Raw genomic sequence first — 18,600 nt, forward strand, 5'->3', positions numbered from 1 at the left:
AATGATTCTCTTGATTTCCTCCATGTCTATTATGTCCCTCTTTTCATTTCTGATTCTGTTAATTTGAATGTTCTCTCTCTGCCTTTTGGGTAGTTTGGATAAAGGTTTGTCTACTTTGTTGGTTTTCTCAAAGAACCAACTCTTTGTCTCATTCTTTGTATTGTTTTCTTTGTTTCTATTTTGTTGATTTCAGCTCTCAACTTGATTATTTCCTGCTGTCTAGTCCTCCTGGGTTAGTTTGCTTCTTTTTGTTCTAGAGTTTTCAAATGTTCTGTTAACTCACTAGTGTAGATTTTTTTCCAGCTTCTTTATGTAGGCATTTAATGCTATAACTTTCCTCGTAACATGCTTTGTGTCCCATAAATTTGTGTGATGTGTGGTCATTTTCATTGAATTTTAGGAAGTCTTTAATTTCTTCCTTTATTTCTTCCTTTACACATTGATGATTCAGGTAAGCATTGTTTAATTTCCAGGTGTTTGTGGGCTTTAGTGGAATTAGTGTTGTTGTTGAATTCTATTTTTAAGCCATGGTGATCCAGTAAGATACATGGGGTTATTCCAATTTTTTGTATCTGTTGAGGTTTGCATTGTTACCTAGTATGTGGTCAGTTTTTGAGAAAGTTCCATGAGGTGCTGAGGAGAAGGTATATTCTTTTCTGTTTGGATGGAATATTCTATAGATGTCTGTTAAGTCCATTTGCGTCATAACATCTGTTAGTTCCTTTATTTCTCCATTAATTTTCTGTCTGACAGACCTATCCAGTGATGAGAGTGGGGTGTTGAAGTCTCTCACTATTAGTGTGTAGGGTTTAATGTGTGATTTAAGTTTAGAAGTGTTACTGCTGGGCAGTGGTGGCACACGCCTTTAATCCCAGCACTTGGGAGGCAGAGGCAGGTGGATCTCTGTGAGTTTGAGGCCAGCCTGGTCTACGAGAGCTAGTTCCAGGACAGGTTCCAAAGCCACAGAGAAACCCTGTCTCAAAAAAAAAACCAAAAACAGAAGGAGGAGGAGGGGGGAGGAGGAGGAGGAGGAGGAGGAGGAGGAGGAGGAGGAGGAGGAGGAAGAGGAGGAGGAGGAGGAAGAAGAAGAAGAAGAAGAAGAAGAAGAAGAAGAAGAAGAAGAAGAAGAAGAAGAAGAAGAAGAAGAAGAAGAAGAAGAAGAAGAAGAAGAAGGTGGTTTCTTTTACATATGAGGGTGCCCTTGTATTTGGGACATAGATGCTCAGTATTGAGATTTCCTCTTGATGGATCTTTGCTGTGACTATTTTGAAATGTCCTTCTTTGTCTATTTTGATTGATTTTGGTTTGGAGTCTATTTTGTTAGATATTAAGATAGCTACAGTAGCTTGTTTCTTAGGTCTATTTGATTGGAAAAAATTTTTCCAACTCTTTACTCTGAGGCGATGTCTGTCTTTGAGAGTGAGGTGTGTTTCTTGTATGCAGCAGAAGGATGGGTTCTGTTTTCGTATCCATTCTCTTAGCCTGTGTCTTTTTATAGGTGAGTTGAGTCCATTTATATTAAGGGATAGTAATGACTAGTGATTGATAGTTCCTATTATCTTTGTTTTCATTGTTGGTAATGTTATTGTGTGTGTTTTTCCCTTCTTTGGGATTTGCTGCTGTGAGATTATCTATTGTCTGTGCTTTTGTGAATGTAGCCAACTTCCTTGGGTTGGAGTTTTCCTTCTAGTACTTTGTGTAGTGCTGTGTTTATGGCTAGGTATTGGTTAAATCTGGTTCTGTCATGAATATCTTGTTTTGTCTGTCTATGGTTATTTAAAGTTTTGCTGGATATAGTAGTCTGAGCTGGCATCTGTGATCTCTTAATGTCTGCATAATGTTTGAGCAGGACCTTCTGGCTTTCATTTTTTGTTGTTTGTTTCCATTGAGAAGTCAGGTATAATTCTGATAGGTCTGCCTTTATATGTTTTTTGCCTATTTCCATTGCATGCAGCTCTTAATATTCTTTCTTTATTCTGTATGTTTAGTGTTTTGAATAGTATGTGGTGAAGGGACTTTTCTTTTTATCCAGTCTATTTGGTGTTCTGTAAGCTTCTTATATCTTCATGTGCATATCTTTCTTTAGGTTAGGAAAGTTTGCTTCTATGATTTTGTTGAATATATTTTCTGTGCCTTGAGCTGGGAGTTCTTCTATCCCTATTATTCTTTTCATGGTGTCCCATATTTCTTGAATATTTTGTTTTAAGCTTTTGTTAGATTTAATATTTTCTTTGATGAGTCTATTTCCTTTATTGTGTCTTCAGCACTTGAGATTCTATTCCATCTCTTGTATTCTGCTGTTTATGCTTACATTTGTGGTTCCTGATGGTTTTCTCATAATTTGTTTCTATAATTCCCTCAGTTTGTATTTTCTTTATTGTCTCTATTTTGTCTTTCAAGTCTTTAATAATTTTTTTCACCTGTTTGATTGCTTTTTCTTGGTTTTCTTTAAGGGATTTGTTGATTTCTTCCAATTTTTTGTTAGTCCTTTTCCTCTATTTCTTTGAGGGAATTTTTTATTTCCTCTTTAAGGGCCTCAAACATTCTCTTAAAGTTATTTTTAGGTCATTTTCTTCTGCTTCATCTATATTTGGTTGTTCAAGTCTTTTTGTTGTAGGGCCACTAGTTTCTATTGGTATCGCGTTGCTCTTAGTGGTGTTGAGTGTGTTCTTATCTAGTGTACCCATTTTTACCTCTGATTGGTGTAGTTGGGCTGTTTGTGTCTCTGGTGATTAGTCTTCCAGGTGTCAGTGGATCCAAGGCTCAGATGGTTGCACCTTGTGTTGTAGTCAGGGCCATGGTTCCAGTCACCTCAGAGGTCACTTGGTGTTTCTAGAAGCCGTTCAGTGCTCCTTGGGGTTGCTCTGCAGTACCAGGGGTCATTTGGGCCTGCTTCATTGGAGGTTGCTTGCTTGGGGTGTTTGAGTTGAGGCTGCTGTCTTGGGCCTGCTCCTGTGCAGTTTGCTGGTTTGAGCTTGCTCTGGTTGTGGTAGCTGGCTCAGGCCTGCTACTTCAGAGGTTGCTGATTCACTACCAGTCCTATAGAGTCTCTGGCTCGGGCCTGTTCCCTCAGCAGTGGCTCCCTTGTACCTGCTTCTGCGGTGGTCGCTGCCTCATCGCTGGTTCAGGCCTGCTCTGGCGAAGGTCACTGTCTCAGGCCTGTTTCTGTAGATCTCCCTGGCCTGAGCCTGCTACCACGAAGGTCCCTGGCTTGGGCCCAGTCCCGCAGAATTCTCTGGCTCAGGCCTGCTCCCTCAGCCGTGGCTCCCTTATACCTGCTCTTGCTCCATTTATTTTTCTTTACACACAATAGGGTGTGTAAAAAAACTTTGTTTTTTTGGAGTGCATACTGGGGCCTGCGATTAATTCTGTAAGCTACATGACCAAGGAAATCAGGCCTAACCCTGGATGTACAGACATAATTATTTTCTTTGATCATCAGCCTGTTTTCCCCAGGCAGAATTCATGAAACTTCCTTGTCCTTATTTTTTATTCTCTGTAAATCTCACATCTAACAAAGGGGAAAGTGACTTCTAACCTATTTATTGCCTTTTTTTGTATCTCTTACTAAAACAATTGGCAAACTCACCTAAACCGTTTCCTTAATCATCTTTACTGTCTTAACCACCTATATCTTTTAGGCTGACTCAGAAAGTCCAATTAAATCATAGATCTAACTAAGCATCATTGCTCTTATAAGAATCATTTTCATTTTAATCTGCAAGTACGGTGTCCAGGGAGGATTTTCCCATGAAGCAATCACACTGTACTAGATACAGGGGATCCTTTCACATAATAATCACACCATGCCAAATGCAGCAGCAAGCAGGAGGGAGGACAGCAGAAACAAGGGTCATTCTAGAGACAGTCCACTGCCCCCACCCAGGCTTTAGCTTTGCTATTCAGTGAATTGAACTTCATGAGCTCCATTGCTGACTACAGTTCCTCTGATACGGCCACCAATATGTGGCCCATACCTGGCATTTCATATGGGTAAAGGTGTCAGAACTGAGGTTCTCATTCTTGCACTCTTATCCACCGAGATAAAAGATACAGCTTGAGATGAACACAGGCATTCAATGTATTTGCTTCCTGAGTAGTGCTACAGACCAAACCTCTCCCACTACCTTGCCTTCCCCACCATGATGGCCTTAATTTCTCTGAACTGTGAGCTAAAACTATATCCTTCCCCCTTTGTTAGAAAGTTGGTTAGTGATGAGAACTGTCAATTCAGAAAAGAGGTACCAGGAGTGAGGACATTCACTGTGATTTTTTTACAAGTCTGAAATGTTAGACATGCCATTTACTAGGCTTTGGTCTTATTCTGTTCCTATCTTTATTTTGCTATACCCACATTTGTCCATTTTGGAATGAAAATATTTACTTTGTGCTATTTATGTTTTTAAAATCATTCTGTGAGCATGAGTATGCAGGTACAACGGCATTCATATGGAATTCAGAAGACAGTTTTGAGTGTCTGTTTTCGCCTCTCAGCTTGTTTGAGGCAGAGTCTCATGTTGTTTGTCCCTGTGTATTCCAGGCATCTAGGGAACCCTTATCTCTGCCTTCCAGCTTGCCTTCAGAATGCTGGGACTATGGATACATGCTACCATATCCTAGTTTACCGGGTTCTATGAATCCTAACTCATGTCCCTGTAGCCAATAAATTGTTTCTTGGTTTTATACATGTTTACAGGTTTACAGGGAAAAAATGCCTTGGATTTCTAAAGAGAATAAACTATTCAGGTATTGGAGGCTCTTACAGGAGAAACTAAATGAACTTTGTATTATGGGGTGGGTGGGGAGTTTGCCAGAAATGATGATCAGAAACGTGTAATCATAGCACCAAAGTAGAGGCAAAAGGGTTATAGTTCAAAGCCAGCCTGGGATACACAGTGCAAGACTCTGTCTCAACAAAAATGAAATTAAAGGGGCTGGGACATATCTCAGTGGCAGAAAATTTTCCTGGAATGGGTCAGGTCCTGGTACCACTCACCTCACCCCCACCCCGACACACACATACAACCATACACAGGCCTTTCTGAATATTAAATGATTTAAAAATAATTATACAATATTGAGCTAACAGAAAAGAGTTAGAGCCCTAAAAAGCATTGTTTACCATTACTTATAATCCCATGAAAAGCTTCCATATCTGCCTCTCAAGCTGGCCTTAGCTCAGGGCCAGCCTGGCCAGTCTGAAATATTACTGAGATTCCTATCATGCCTTAGCCAACATGGGCAGAGCTGAGCTAAGGAGGGCAGTGAAAACCCAGTGGTATCTAAGCCACCCACAGATGTTCAGGAGAAATAAAGATCATTTCTAACTTTTAAATTAAAATAGTGAGTATGCTAAAGAGGTGGCTCAGTGGTTAAGAGCATTTGTTAGAGGACCTGAGCTTGGCTCTCAACATGTTTGGTTCTCAATATCCATTTTAAGTGCTCACAACCACCTATAACTCCAAGGCATCCAATGCCCTCTTCTGGCTTCTGAGTACACCTGCACACATGCATAACACAAACACACATACAAACACTTAAAATTAAATCTTGGGATTGAAAAGATGGCTCAGTGGTTAAGAGCACTGGCTGCTCTTCAGAGCCCCTGGGTTTGAGTCCCAGCACCCACATGGCAGTTTACAACTGTTTGTAACTTCAGGTCTAGGAGATCCAGTGCCCTTTTCTGGCCTTTTTGAGCACTTCTAAATCTGGCTGGTATATACATGCAGGAAAAACAACCATATGCATAAAATAAAAATGGAAAAGATATACAAGGGGTGGGGAAATAGGTTAGTTTGTAATGCCTACTATGAATGCAGGCAGACCTGAGTTCAATCCCTAGGAACCATGTATATGACAAAAAACAAAAAGCTGGACACATGCATACAAAACCAATGTTGGAGAAGAGATAGGAGAATCCCTGAGGGCTGGTCAGCCAGTCTAAAAGAATTGGTGAGTTCCAGGTACAATGAGACCCTGACTCAAAAGATAATGTGGGCAGTAAAGAAGATGCCTGATATCAACATTTGGCTTCCACATGCATCATGTAGGCACACACACACACACACACACACACACAATTTAGGTGTGTGAGAGAGAGAGGGAGAAGGAGGGACAGACGGAGGGAGAGAGAGAGAGAGAGAGAGGGAAAGGGAGAGATGGAGAGAGGGAGAGAGGAAGAGGGAGAGAGGGAGAGAGGGAGAGCGAGGGGGGGGTGAGAGAGAGGGAGAGAGAGAGGGGGGGAGGGAGAGGGAGGGAGGGAGAGAGAGAGAGGGAGAGGGAGAGAGAGAGAGAGAGAGAGAGAGAGAGAGAATGAACATGCATTCACAAACTACAAAGCTGTTCTTCTGGTGCTTTCAGTGGCACTCAAATGCCACAGACCATCTCTAACAAGACTAGCATTTCTAAGGAAAGGAAAGCAAGCCTAACACACAAGCCGTCACCACTGAGGGGCTGAGGTGCTACAGGGTTTCAGTTTCCAGAGCATCTCCCAGACTGCCATTCACAATGGAAGTCAGTTCTGACCTGTCCTGTAAAGAGGATGCTATCTGTCCTTGGAAATCATTTTCTGATGCTACCTAAAATGGAGACTTTATCTGTGGTGGGGGGAGGTTAAACTTCTCTACTGAAGCATTAAATGTAGAAAGTCATCTATGCCATTTGGATTAACGTTGAAATCCTTTTTGAAGTTAAAGAGGTTGTTAGAACTATATGTTTCTTTGTTCTAAACCTTTTTTTTTGTAAAAAAAAACAACTATTTAAATACATGGTGGTTTGAATGAGAATGCCCCACTATATAGGATATAAATACTTGGTCTTGGTTGGTGGCACTATTTGGGAGGGGGAAGTGCTTTTCACTGGAAGCTGACTTTGAACATTCAAAGCCTATCACTTCTAGTCACTCCCTGCTTAACTCTAGTAGCCATTCCTCCCTGCCATGATGGACCCTTTATCCCTCTGAAACAGTAAGCAAAATAATCTCTTCCTTCTATAAGCTGCTCTTGCTTATGGTACTTTATCACAGAAAATTAACTGATACAGATACACTTGTCAATTATACTTAAATGTGCGTTATAATGTACAAAATGAAGAAATATCAATATAACTTACAAATATTTATAATTTTATCATGAAATTATAATTACATCATTTACAAGTAGTTATTTTTGAAACAATGTGTTTAAAAAAACAACCATATAGCCCAGGCCGACCTCAAACTTGTGGTCTGCTGACTCAGCCTTCCCAGTCCTAGAATTACAAGTATGTGCCACCACACCTGGCTTATAAGGAAAAAAAAATAAATGACAAAAAGATCCCCAAACTTTTGGACTGATAACTCTCTAGGGATGGCTTAGTTACCATGGTAAAACAACAACCCGCTCTAGATTCCATAGTATAAAAAAACCACCTCTTCTACTCAAGGATTCTATAGTTAGGGCTTTGGAAAACATGAGTACAGAATGGATGGCTCATCTCAGCTTCCCAGTGTCTGGGCCTTCTCTGGGGAAATTTACAAGCTGGGGCTGGGATCATCTAATTCCTGTCTAGACCACATTTGGCAGCAAGTTCTGGCTGGATGTTGCTGGATGCTGGCTGAAACCTCTGAAAGGGTTGTTGGCTGGAGTAGCTGCACACAGCCTGTCCATGTGGCTGCTCAGGCTTTTTCACAGTGGGGTACCTGACTCCAGAACTGCCCAGTTTAAGAAATTGTAAGCAAAATTGGGCAGTTTCCTTAAAATCTAAGCCCATAAACTGGCCTAGCATCATTTCTACCATATTTTATTAGCTGAGCACTCAAAACCCATGCTGCCTAGTTTTATGTCAACTTGATACAAGCTAGAATCATCTGAAAGGAGGAAACCTCAGTTGAGAGAAAATGCCTCCATAAGATCCAGCTAAAGAGCATTTTCTTAACTAGTGACTGGTGAGGGGAGGGGCCCCATAGGTAGTACTATGCCTGGGTTGGTGGTCCTGGGTTCTAAAGCAGACCAAGCAACTCATGATGAACAAGCCAGTAAGCAACACCCTTCTGTGGCCTCTATATCAACTCCTGTCTCTGGGTTCTGGCCCTATTTGAGTTCCTTTCCTGATTCATTCAATGGACTACAATTAGTAGTAAGTGTAAGCAAAATAAACCTTTTCCTCTCCTCTATTGCTTCACAGCAATAAGAAACCCTAAGAGAGAGCCCATATTCAAAGGGAAGATGACCCAGCCTCCCAACACTGCATCAATAAATTGGGATCTGAGGGGTGAGAGGTCTAACACATCTGCAGATTCTGAAGCCAGGGATCAACCTACCACATTGCTATCTCCAGTTCTTAGATTTGGTAATTTCTGTATCTTTGTTCTCTCAGTTATCTTGAGTATGAAAACTTCTACATCTTTGGGATAAGGGTAAGAAACTACCCTGAAAAGAGCCACTGGGTGACAGCCACCAGTCCATGCACTCTGGGCTAGGTGGGTGGAACACATTTCAAGAGAGAGGTCTCTACCTCACTTGCCTATCAGTGCCATCTTCTCTCACTTTGGCCTACACTATCACATTTAGTGTAACTGCTCAGAGACAGCTAAACTCTCTTCAGCCATCTGTCCCACTTATTTCACTGACTGATCCATCCGTCCTTGAGGACCGATACACAAAATATCTGAGGGTATGGAGGCACTTAAATAGGGGGCCACAGTGTCCAGAAGCCGAAAAAACTAATATCCATCAGCATTACAATCTCAAGTCATACCTGGAAACAGCTAATTTGAACATGTTTATTGAGAGCTTGTATCTATACTTGGCAGTGTTTCAGGGAAGAAGTACCACATAGAAAACCAAATGTTTAAAAAAAGTCCAGTGCTGAGGTGAAGTCCCTTATCCAACTCTAACCCTGCAAACAGGCAGAAAGAAGCATAGCACTCTGGTGCATTAGGATGACAGGGCTCATGGCTTCTCTATACAGCCACCAATTCAGAAAGAAATAGAAGTTTGAAATACAAGGCCATTTCTCTTTCTTTTAAAGTACTTGGCTGGGGCCCAAAGGAATGCTTCATTTTACTCCTTCCTTCTGCGCACTCATGGCCTTAAAGTGGGAAGTGGAGAAGGGGAGGGGCCCAAAGTTCCATCAGAAATCCTGAAATGAAAAGGAGAATGGAAAACATGGAGTCATGAGAAGCGAACAAATATTAAACAGAAGGCTGCTGTTCTAGTTCCCCACAAGAGTTCCTAAAGACCACATAGAGGAGCCCATGGGTTTTGGTCTTTCCATCTATTAGATGAACAGACAACTGAGCACCATCACTTCCAAGGACACACACACTAGCTCTGGAATGCTCACCTCCACATTCAGCTCTGTAGTATCTAATAGGTCCAGCCCATGCTCACTGGGAGAAGGGCTATGAAGTAGCTAGAGCAAACAGAGCCAAAAGTTAGAAAGGTTGTTCTAAATTCTACCCACCAACAGAAACACAGTTCCTTCTGAAGTCTCAAGGGATAAATCATAGAACTGACCCTTCTCTTGGCCTGCTGGTTGAATCCTTTCCATGCATTCATGAAGCTATGAGAAGCTAGAGAATAGAATTGTCCTAGAATTCTGGCCATGTTATTTGAACAGAGATATGAAGGTATTGTTTAGATTTTCCTCTGAGAACAAAGTCTCCATTCTCTACCCTCCACAGAGAAGACAATAAAATAATAGCACACAGTATTAGCTTAGTATGGATTGACTATCTGAGGGGGGCTCTCCTCTCCTCTACCTCCTGTAAGACCTACTTGATAAATATGTTAAAATCTTAACTTTTGGGGCCCATAGAAGTAAGAGGTGAGCTCTGGAATATTTTTATGTGAGAGCATGGAGCCCTTAAAACTATGTTAGTGCCTTTACAAGAGGCCAGTGTTTGCTCTTGCCTTCATAAGACAGCCTGCAACTAGCACTGAGTCCTTACCAGAACCCATCTGTGCTTACCAGAACTCAAGACTTTTAGCTTTCAGAGCTGAAGGAATAAATGTTCACTACTTATAAACCTAGAGTTCATGCTTCTCTGAGCTAAGGCATAGACCTTTGCAGTTTATGAGGCAAGGCTTTGTACTCTACACTATATATAAATGCTCCATTGTAAGGATGGAGAAATGAAACTGAGACAAGCAACAGCTAACCTGATATGAAACTAAGGACTCACTTTCAGTTGACCTCACTTCAAGCTTTCTGTTTTGCTTACTAGGTCATATCATCCACCAAAAAAACCAGGTAGGCATACTTTTTGGTGGTGGCAGGGACCTTGAAACGCCATAGAGTTGTGGCAATAAACATGGCTACAGCCAGTACCACCACCATGAGGCTGGAATCACAGAAAGCTAAGAAATAGGCTGGATCCAGCCATCAAAGACACGGCTTTAATCCTACCCATATTGCTTAGTAAATTAAAGACTCATGTCAAAAGGAGAGAGATACAGTAAAGATAGACTCAAAGACAAAATAAAAACCTCTAAATGGTTTACAGTGTTTAAAAATTTATGTAGGCTTGGAAAAAAAAAGAAAAAAAGAGAGTAGTTGGGTGTGGTGGCACACACCTTTAATCCCAGCACTTGGGAGGCAGAGGCAGAGGAATCTCTATGAGTTCAAGGACAGTCTGGTCTACAGAGGGAGTTCCAGAACAGCCAAACATACACAGAGAACCTGTTTCAAAATGCCAAAAATTAAAAGTAAAAATAAAAGAAATAGAGGTTAAAATAAAGCCATGTAAAGAGGAAAAATACACAGTCTGGATACTGTATGTTATTATGTTCTCTTTGAATTATTTGAATGCTGAGGAAAGCTGCCAGAAGATATTTGTTTATAAATGCCGCTAAATTAATCCAAGATAGGTATTTTGAAAATCCCTTGACTTCAAAATTGAAGTCAAAAGATATGTTACTTTGGAGAAGAGGTTTTGCTTTTGTTTCCACAGGAAATGAGAGGCTGCGGATTCATTCTGAGTTAAGAAAAATCAGGTTTGAACAAGGAAGACCACCTGAGAAATCTCCAGTAGGAACAGATGGCCCAGATGTCTGAGTTCTACATCCAGAACAGATTCAAGACTCACAGGAAACTCCAGTCAGGACTTGATCATAATTCTAAATTTTCTTTAGGTCCCCATAAGATTATCAGTGCCCCAACAAGCAGGAAGTAGCCTGGAAAACTATACCCACATCCCCAAAACATGGACTATGTATAATAATCAGGAGAAAAGCTAAACAAAGGATATTAGATTCAGAGTTCTTGTTTTTCTGATTTTTTTTTAAAAAAAATGGGAAATGGTGTGGGACCTTGGTCTGTATTCTATCAATTTTAAATAAACACTGATTGGCCAGTAGCCAGACAAGAAGTAGAGGCGGGTCAATGAGAACAGGAGAATTCTGGGAAGAAGGAAGTCCTAGTCTGCAGTCCTGGCCCAGTCACAGAAGAAGCAAGATGTGACTGCCTCACTGAAAAAGGTACTGAGCCATGTGGCTAGCATAGACAAGAATAATGGGTTAATGTAAGAGTTAATAAGAAGCCTAAGCTAATGGGCCAATCAGTTTATAACTAAAGAAAAGAAAAAGAAAGAAAGAAAGAAAGAAAGAAAGAAAGAAAGAAAGAAAGAAAGAAAGAAAGAAAGAAAGAAACCAGGTAGGAAAGATAAAGGAGAAAGTGGAAGGACAGGGACAGGCAGCCTTGTCAGGAAAGAAGGGTGTGAACTGAGGGATTTGTCTCTGGCTCTAGTCAATTCTTCCAGTTACTGGGAAATTCAGTGGCAACAATACTTATCCGGAAACTGTGAAGAAATGTCAAGTCTTTTCCCTTTTTTAAAACATTTATTTATTTGCATGTGTGCATGTACATGTGTATGTGTGAGTGTGTGCACTATGCATAGGTCACAGGGCAAGTTTTTTGTTGTTGTTTTTTCAAAACAGGGTTTCTCTGTAGTTTTTGGAACCTGTCCTGGAACTAGCTCCTGTAGACCAGGCTGGCCTTGAACTCACAAAGATCCACCTGCCTCTGCCTCCCAAGTGCTGGGATTAAAGGCACGTGCCACCACCGCCCAGCCACAGGGCAAGTTTGGGAAGAAATTTTTCTCCTACCACATGGGTTCTGAGAACTGAACTCAAGCCTTCAGGCTTAGCAGGAGGTACTTTATCTGCTAAACTATCTTGCTGGCCTTTGCATTTCTAATTTCTTTTCCTTTCAGTTTTCAAAGCTGGGTCTAGAAGCCACTTTGTAGCTCAGAGTAGCCTTAAACTCATAGTAATCCTCTTGCCTCAGTCTCCCAAGTGCTGATATTATAAGTGTGAAAGACCAACTCTCGTCATTCCTGGGCTCCTTATTTAAGAAAAGTAAAGTATAAACTAAGTCTGCAACCTTTCCTCCTTCCCTCTATGATTCTTTCAATAACCTTCAGCAGTTTCAGAAACAAGGGCATCATTGACTGACAACAGGCATCTCAGCCTCTAGTTCTGGGAAAAGGGACTGTTGGGTCCACACCTTGTCTCCACCTTGCCATTCTTCACATGATCCATCCAGAAGTCCTAGCTCTTCTTCTTCATCCTCTTCCATAAGGCTGAGTCTATGGTAGTGGCAAAGAGTACTGGTTTTTAGATGGTCCTTCCAGGCCCTGAGTGTTTCACAGGCACAGGAAGAGGGACTAGCAGCAGGTGGAGCAGGAATTAGGACTCTAGTTCCCACTCCTGCTTCTGAGGAGAGCCACCCTTTACACACTGGAGAGACATGCTATGATGTGAGGAATGTTCTGGGACCAAGACAACCCAGGGAGCTCTGGTTCAGGTGAGAAGTCAGAGTGAGTAAAATCAACATGGGAAGGGCGAACCTAACTGGGTCAGTTGCTTGCCCAAACCAGAGCCTGAAGGATCACACTGAATCTGGAAATACTGTGTACTGGACATCTTCAACCTCTGGGTGCCTGAGAGTTGCTGACTGTTGAGAATAAAGCAGGGTTAGTGACAGGGTTTGAGAAAAAACAAAGGATAAAAAGAGTAGAGAATAGCATGGAGTGTGGAGGAGACATTTTGCATCTATAAAAACAATGGAAAAGCATACAAAAATTGAATGTGCTGTGGGGAAAGAACAGAAACACCAAGGTTTCCCTGGCCTCACCTGCTGATCAGCTCTGGTCCTGGTCCTGGTCTAGCTTTTTGCCTCTTGCCCACTGGCCTTAGGGACTGTCTTCTCTTTATTGCTGTGGAGGTGAGGGTAGGTTTTGGGTAGCTACTGTTCAGTTGAAGGCTTTCTTCTTGGGATGAGAGCTCTTCTTCCTGAGGCCTACAAGAGCCTACAAAGCAGATACACATATCAAATAGATCAGGAACCTGCCATGGGTTACTTTTACAAAACCTGTCCAGAATTTCTTAAGGGAAAGTTAAGCAGAAAAGAAATTGAAAAATTGCTCGGTGGTGGTGGTGCACGCCTTTAATCCCAACACTTGTGAGTTCGAGGCTAGCATGGTCTACAAGAGCTAGTTCCAGGACAGGCTCCAAAGCTACAGAGAAACCCTGTCTCAAAAAAAAGGAAGAAAGAAAGAAAAAAGAAATAAAAAATCTATGTAGCCTTAGTTTATTCCACTTCAATGAGCAGAGCCATACATAACAATGTACCTGTGTGTGAGTTATGATGTATCATTATGTTTAGCTTCTATCCTAGCAAATACTATTTATCTAGAAAACAAGGCAGAAAGAGAAATATTTACTTCACAGAGGGCATAAACATTTGATGATAAATGTGGGAGATGACTGACTCCCTAAAATTAAGCAGTTAGGCCATGAATTCTGAAGTCCTATCCATTCTAGATTAATGGTAATCATTTTGGAACCAGAGGCTTGAACAGGGCCAGGGAGACAGGGTTTTCTTAAGTCAGAAGACAAAAGGATGGCAATGCTAATGTCATCTTACCAGGGAGGCCCAGTACTTTCTACAGAGGGTAAAGAAGAACGATGCCACCAACTGAGGTGTCCACACCAGAGGCTCTCCTTCCCTGAGAAAACCCAAGTGGTGATGTGATTTTAAAACATTAGTCAAAGGTCTATCACCATTTGCCAGGGGTGAGCACTCTATTGACTCTCTTCCTCCTTTGCAACCATGTATGTACACAGAAACCAAAAACCCAAAAGTCGCCATCATTAACCTATACGAAGGACTATAGACAACAGGAACTGTAGCTATAAGTAGATCTTTGTGAACTTGGATTAGTCAATGATTAGTCAGTTAGACATTAAATACAAAAAGCACACGTTAAAAAATAAAAATATGTAAGGTATTAAGCAATAGTGGAGAAGGTCCCTGAAACTGGCCTCCCCTTGAAATCAGATTAATGACTACCTTAATTGTCATCATAGAAACTTCATCCAGCAACTAACTGATGGAAGCAGATAAAGAGATCCACAGCTAGCATTGGGCCAAGTTCCCAGAGTCCAATCAAAGGGAGGGAGGAGTGATAATGTGAGCAAAAGGGCCATAATCATGATGGGGATACCCACAGAAACAGCTGACCTAAGCTAGTGGGAGCTCACTGACTCTGGATTGACAGTGGGGAAACCTGCATAGGCCCAAACTAGGCCCTCTGAATGTGGGGGACAGTTGTGAGGCTTGGGCAGTCTGTGGTGTCAGTGGCAGTGGGACCAGAATTTATCCCTGGTGCTTGGAACTGACTTTTTGAAACCCATTCTCTTTAGAGAGACACCTTGCTTGGCCTAGATATAGGGGGAGGGCCTTGGTCCTGCCTCCAAGTGATGTGTCAGACTTTGTTAACTCCCCTTGGGAACCCTTAACCTCTCTAAGGAGTGGATGTGGAGTAGGGTGGATGGAAGGGGGGATGGGAGGAGGAGAGGGAGAAGGGACTGGAATTGGTATGTAAATGAGAAAAGATTGTGGGTTTTTTTTTTGTTGTTGATGTTGTTTTTGGTTTTTCGAGACAGGGTTTCTCTGCAGCTTTTTGAGCCTGTCCTGGAACTAGCTCTTGTAGACCAGGCTGGTCTCAAACTCACAGAGATCCGCCTGCCTCTGCCTCCCGAGTGCTGGGATTAAAGGCGTGCGCCACCACCGCCCGGCCGAAAAGATTGTTTTTAAAAAAATAAAAATTAAAAAAAAATAGGTAAGGTAGAATTCATCCTAATTAAGAATATCAACAATGGGGCTGGAGAGATGGCTCAGAGGTTAAGAGCACTGCCTGCTCTTCTAAAGGTCCTGAGTTCAATTCCCATTAACCACATGGTTGCTCACAACCATCTGTAATGAGATCTGGTGCCCTCTTCTGGCCTACAGGCATGCATGCAGAAAGAATACTGAGACTACTGCACACATAATAAATAAATAAATCTTTTAAAAAAAGAATATCAACAATGCTGGGCATGCCTCTAATCCTAGCACTCAGGAGGCAGAGGCAGGCAGATCTCTGTGAGTTAGAGGCCAGCCTGGTCTAAAAAGAGTTCCAGGACAGCCAGGGCTACACAGAGAAACCCTTCTCAAAATAAAATAAAATGAAAAGAATACCAACAAAAAATAAAAGAATATTAACAGCATAAAAAGGTAACCCACAGATTTGAGAACATTCTTGTATCTCTTTACCTAATAAAGATCTATCTAGAATGTATAAAGAACCCTCAACAACTCAATAATAAAAAGACAACACAATTTTAAATTCCATCACTCAGGAGGTAGAGAGAGGTATATCTCTGTGAGTTCAAGGCCAGCCTGGTCTACAAAGTGAGTTCTAGGACAGCCAGGCCAACACAGAGAAACCCTGTCTCAGGAAAAAAAAAAATCCAAGTTCAGTTCACAGGTACCTGTGCTCATGCTCACATGCACATTCACACACACACACACACACACACACACACACACACACTTAAAACTTAAGGTAACATAAAAGTCACCAAAGTGCACACTTTAAAAAGATGGCCTAACCAGGCCGTGGTGGTGCAATTTAATCCCAACACTCAGGAGGCAGAGGCAGGTGAATCCCTGTGAGTTAGAGGCCAGCCTAGTCTACAAGAGCTAATTCCAGGACAGCTAGGGCTGTTACACAGGGAAACCCTGTCTCGAAAAACAAACAAACAAAAAACAAAACAAAACAAAAAAGATGGTCTTACTTTTATAGTACGTAAATTACATTTCATTAAAACTGATAACAGTTTTAAACTTACATTTTAAAGTGTATGTTAGCAAATGCACATTAGCATATCAAATTTATTAGAATATTACTTAAGACAATCTTTAAAAAAATCAAATTAAAGACATTAGGTAAATGTTAAGACAAGTGGTGATCTGAAAGTTACTTGAGAAATCAGTGTATTGTTTGCTGTCAAGGAAGTACATCCTAAAAAGACTGCTTGGTTCAATCTTTGGCTTATCATTATTTTCTATATCATTTTTCCAACTTTGCTATTTTAAGTTGGCTAGATAAATGGATGAAGAAAATGAATGGCAGTTGGTGCCTATGAAATCTTCAACAAAGTCTACATTTGAAGGAGACTAAAACCTATCTCTTGTTATTCAGGCAAAGGCAAGTAGGATGTAGTGCAGAACACACTGATTGATGCCTACCTACCCAACCCTGACCCTTACCTTCAACACGCTTCTTCTTTGAGTGGGAGGGTCCCTGAGGGCTGGCCTCTGCTGTGTTCTCTACAGGGTTGAGGGAGTGGTAGTAGGTGGTAACTGGACCCCAGGAACGGCTACGTGCCTTGGAGACACGCTGAAGACACTTTTCCAGATAGGATAGTCTAAGAAGGGACGGTACAGAGAATAAATGAATTGAGCCCTGCCCAGACTTTTCTGTAAATCCACATCTCTACTCAACCACTAACTTACAATAACTGCTTGTCCTGATAGAAGAGGCGGGGGGAGAACTCTGAAAGGAGCTCCAGGAATGCAAGATTTGGCGGCTCACGAGAAGAGTCAGCAGGAGGAAGCTCAGACAATGAGAACTTGATGCCTTCCCTTGATTGGGTAGAATATTTCAGTTGGAGTCTGGAACATCCTAACCAAGTATGCCATCACCACACCTTTGCTGCCCAGGCCACACTCACCCCAGCCTGCCTGCTGCTTCTGCACATGGTTACTCTCCCCACCAAGACCTGATCACCTGCCCTCCCAGTGCCCAACCTCCAACCAGCACTTCCTCACTTGTGTAGCATGACCACAAGGTCTCGGTTGTGAAGCTGCTGGGGTCCAAAGCTCAAGGCAAATCTCCGGGCCAGGTCCCTCATCTCGATGAAGGCAGGCAGTTCCGTCAGGCCCTGGGGCCCCTGCTCCTGCATCAGTTCTGTGTACAGCTGTGTTCAGGAGACAAGGCACATTTGGAAAATGTGACAAGGGGTTCCAGAAAAGCATTACTCTCTTCTCTACTCAAGACTCCACAAGGCTTGGGGTGTGGAGTAACACCTACTAACTTTCCTCCCTAGCTATATCCACACCTGATCCCCTACAGCAGAGCAAATCAGCCCTGCTCTGTGGTAAGGGTTTTTTAAAAATATGCTCCTAGGGATCAAACTCAGCCTACACTTGACGGGTAAGGACTTTACCACTGAGCACCACCCTCAACATTCTACCTCTGCAGTGATGAATAAAAATGTCATGGTTCAGCAGGTAAAGGTGCTTACTACCAAGGCTGACAACCTGAATTCAATCCCCAGAGTCCACATGGTAGAAGGAGAGAACCAATTTCCACATTTTCCTCTGATCTCCACACTTAAAACTGCTTCCCTCCCACCACAGCAACACACATAAAATAAATAAATTTTTAAAAATTAAATGTCTGTCATAAATAAAGGAGGCTGTAAGAAAACAGACTAAAAAGTAATCAAGAAATCACTAGAGGCTGGAGAGCTGGCTCAGTGGCTGAGAGCATTTGCTGCTCTTCAGAGCACCTGGATTCAATTCTTAGCACCCACATGGTGGCTTGCAACCATCTATAATTCCAGTCCCAGGGGATCTGACTCCCTCGTAATCACACAGGTAAAACACCTACTTACATAAAAATCAACAATAACTGTTTCTGACAGTTCCCTATCACTTTAGAATTGGTGTTAATAACTGATTTCTATGGAGCTTGGGGAAGGAGGAAACTGACTGGTGAGTTAGATTAGGGTTTCTAGTGATTTAAATAAGAACGGCCCCCATGGGCTCATATATTTGAATACTTAGTCACCAGGGATTAGAAAAAATAGGTGGTGTGGCCTTGCTAGAGGATTAGACTGATTAAAAGGATTCATAGGTGTGGTCTTGCTGGAGAAAGTGTGTCACTGGGGTGGGCTCTAAGGTTTCAAAAGCCAAGCCAAGCCCAGTGTTACTCTCTTTCTGCCCTAAGAATCAGAATGTAGCTTTTAGCTACTGCTCCAGCGACTGCCTGCGTTGCTACCATGCTCCCTGCCAAGATGATAAAGGACTAAAACCTCTGAAACTGCAAGCAAGGCCCCAATTAAAAATACTTTATAAGAGTTGCCTTGGTCATGGTTTCTCTTCACAGCAATAAAACAATGAGTAAGACAGGGTCTATGACATGTGAAGAAACCTGTCACAAGAAATGAGTAAAGAAAGTTTCTGTCCTTAAAGATCTTGCAGGATCATCCCTAAGATGCTGGGGCC

At 41.9% G+C, this 18,600-nt stretch overlaps 1 protein-coding gene across 1 annotated transcript in view; it reads right to left on the minus strand.

The window, feature by feature from the left end:
* Positions 1-8,871: 8,871 nt before the first annotated feature.
* The window catches only part of Stag3 (stromal antigen 3), a 34,113-nt gene continuing 24,384 nt past the window's right edge, over positions 8,872-18,600 (minus strand). The window contains exons 26-33 of the mRNA XM_042055846.1: positions 17,140-17,288; positions 16,825-16,953; positions 16,579-16,736; positions 13,117-13,291; positions 12,835-12,936; positions 12,487-12,568; positions 9,325-9,393; positions 8,872-8,877 (exon numbers count right to left, since the gene is read on the minus strand). Coding sequence (XP_041911780.1) covers positions 8,872-8,877; positions 9,325-9,393; positions 12,487-12,568; positions 12,835-12,936; positions 13,117-13,291; positions 16,579-16,736; positions 16,825-16,953; positions 17,140-17,288 — 870 coding nt within the window. The remainder of the gene's footprint in view (positions 8,878-9,324; positions 9,394-12,486; positions 12,569-12,834; positions 12,937-13,116; positions 13,292-16,578; positions 16,737-16,824; positions 16,954-17,139; positions 17,289-18,600) is intronic.

The sequence above is a fragment of the Arvicola amphibius genome, chromosome 10 (assembly GCF_903992535.2).
Source record: "Arvicola amphibius chromosome 10, mArvAmp1.2, whole genome shotgun sequence".
Lineage (NCBI taxonomy): Eukaryota > Metazoa > Chordata > Mammalia > Rodentia > Cricetidae > Arvicola > Arvicola amphibius.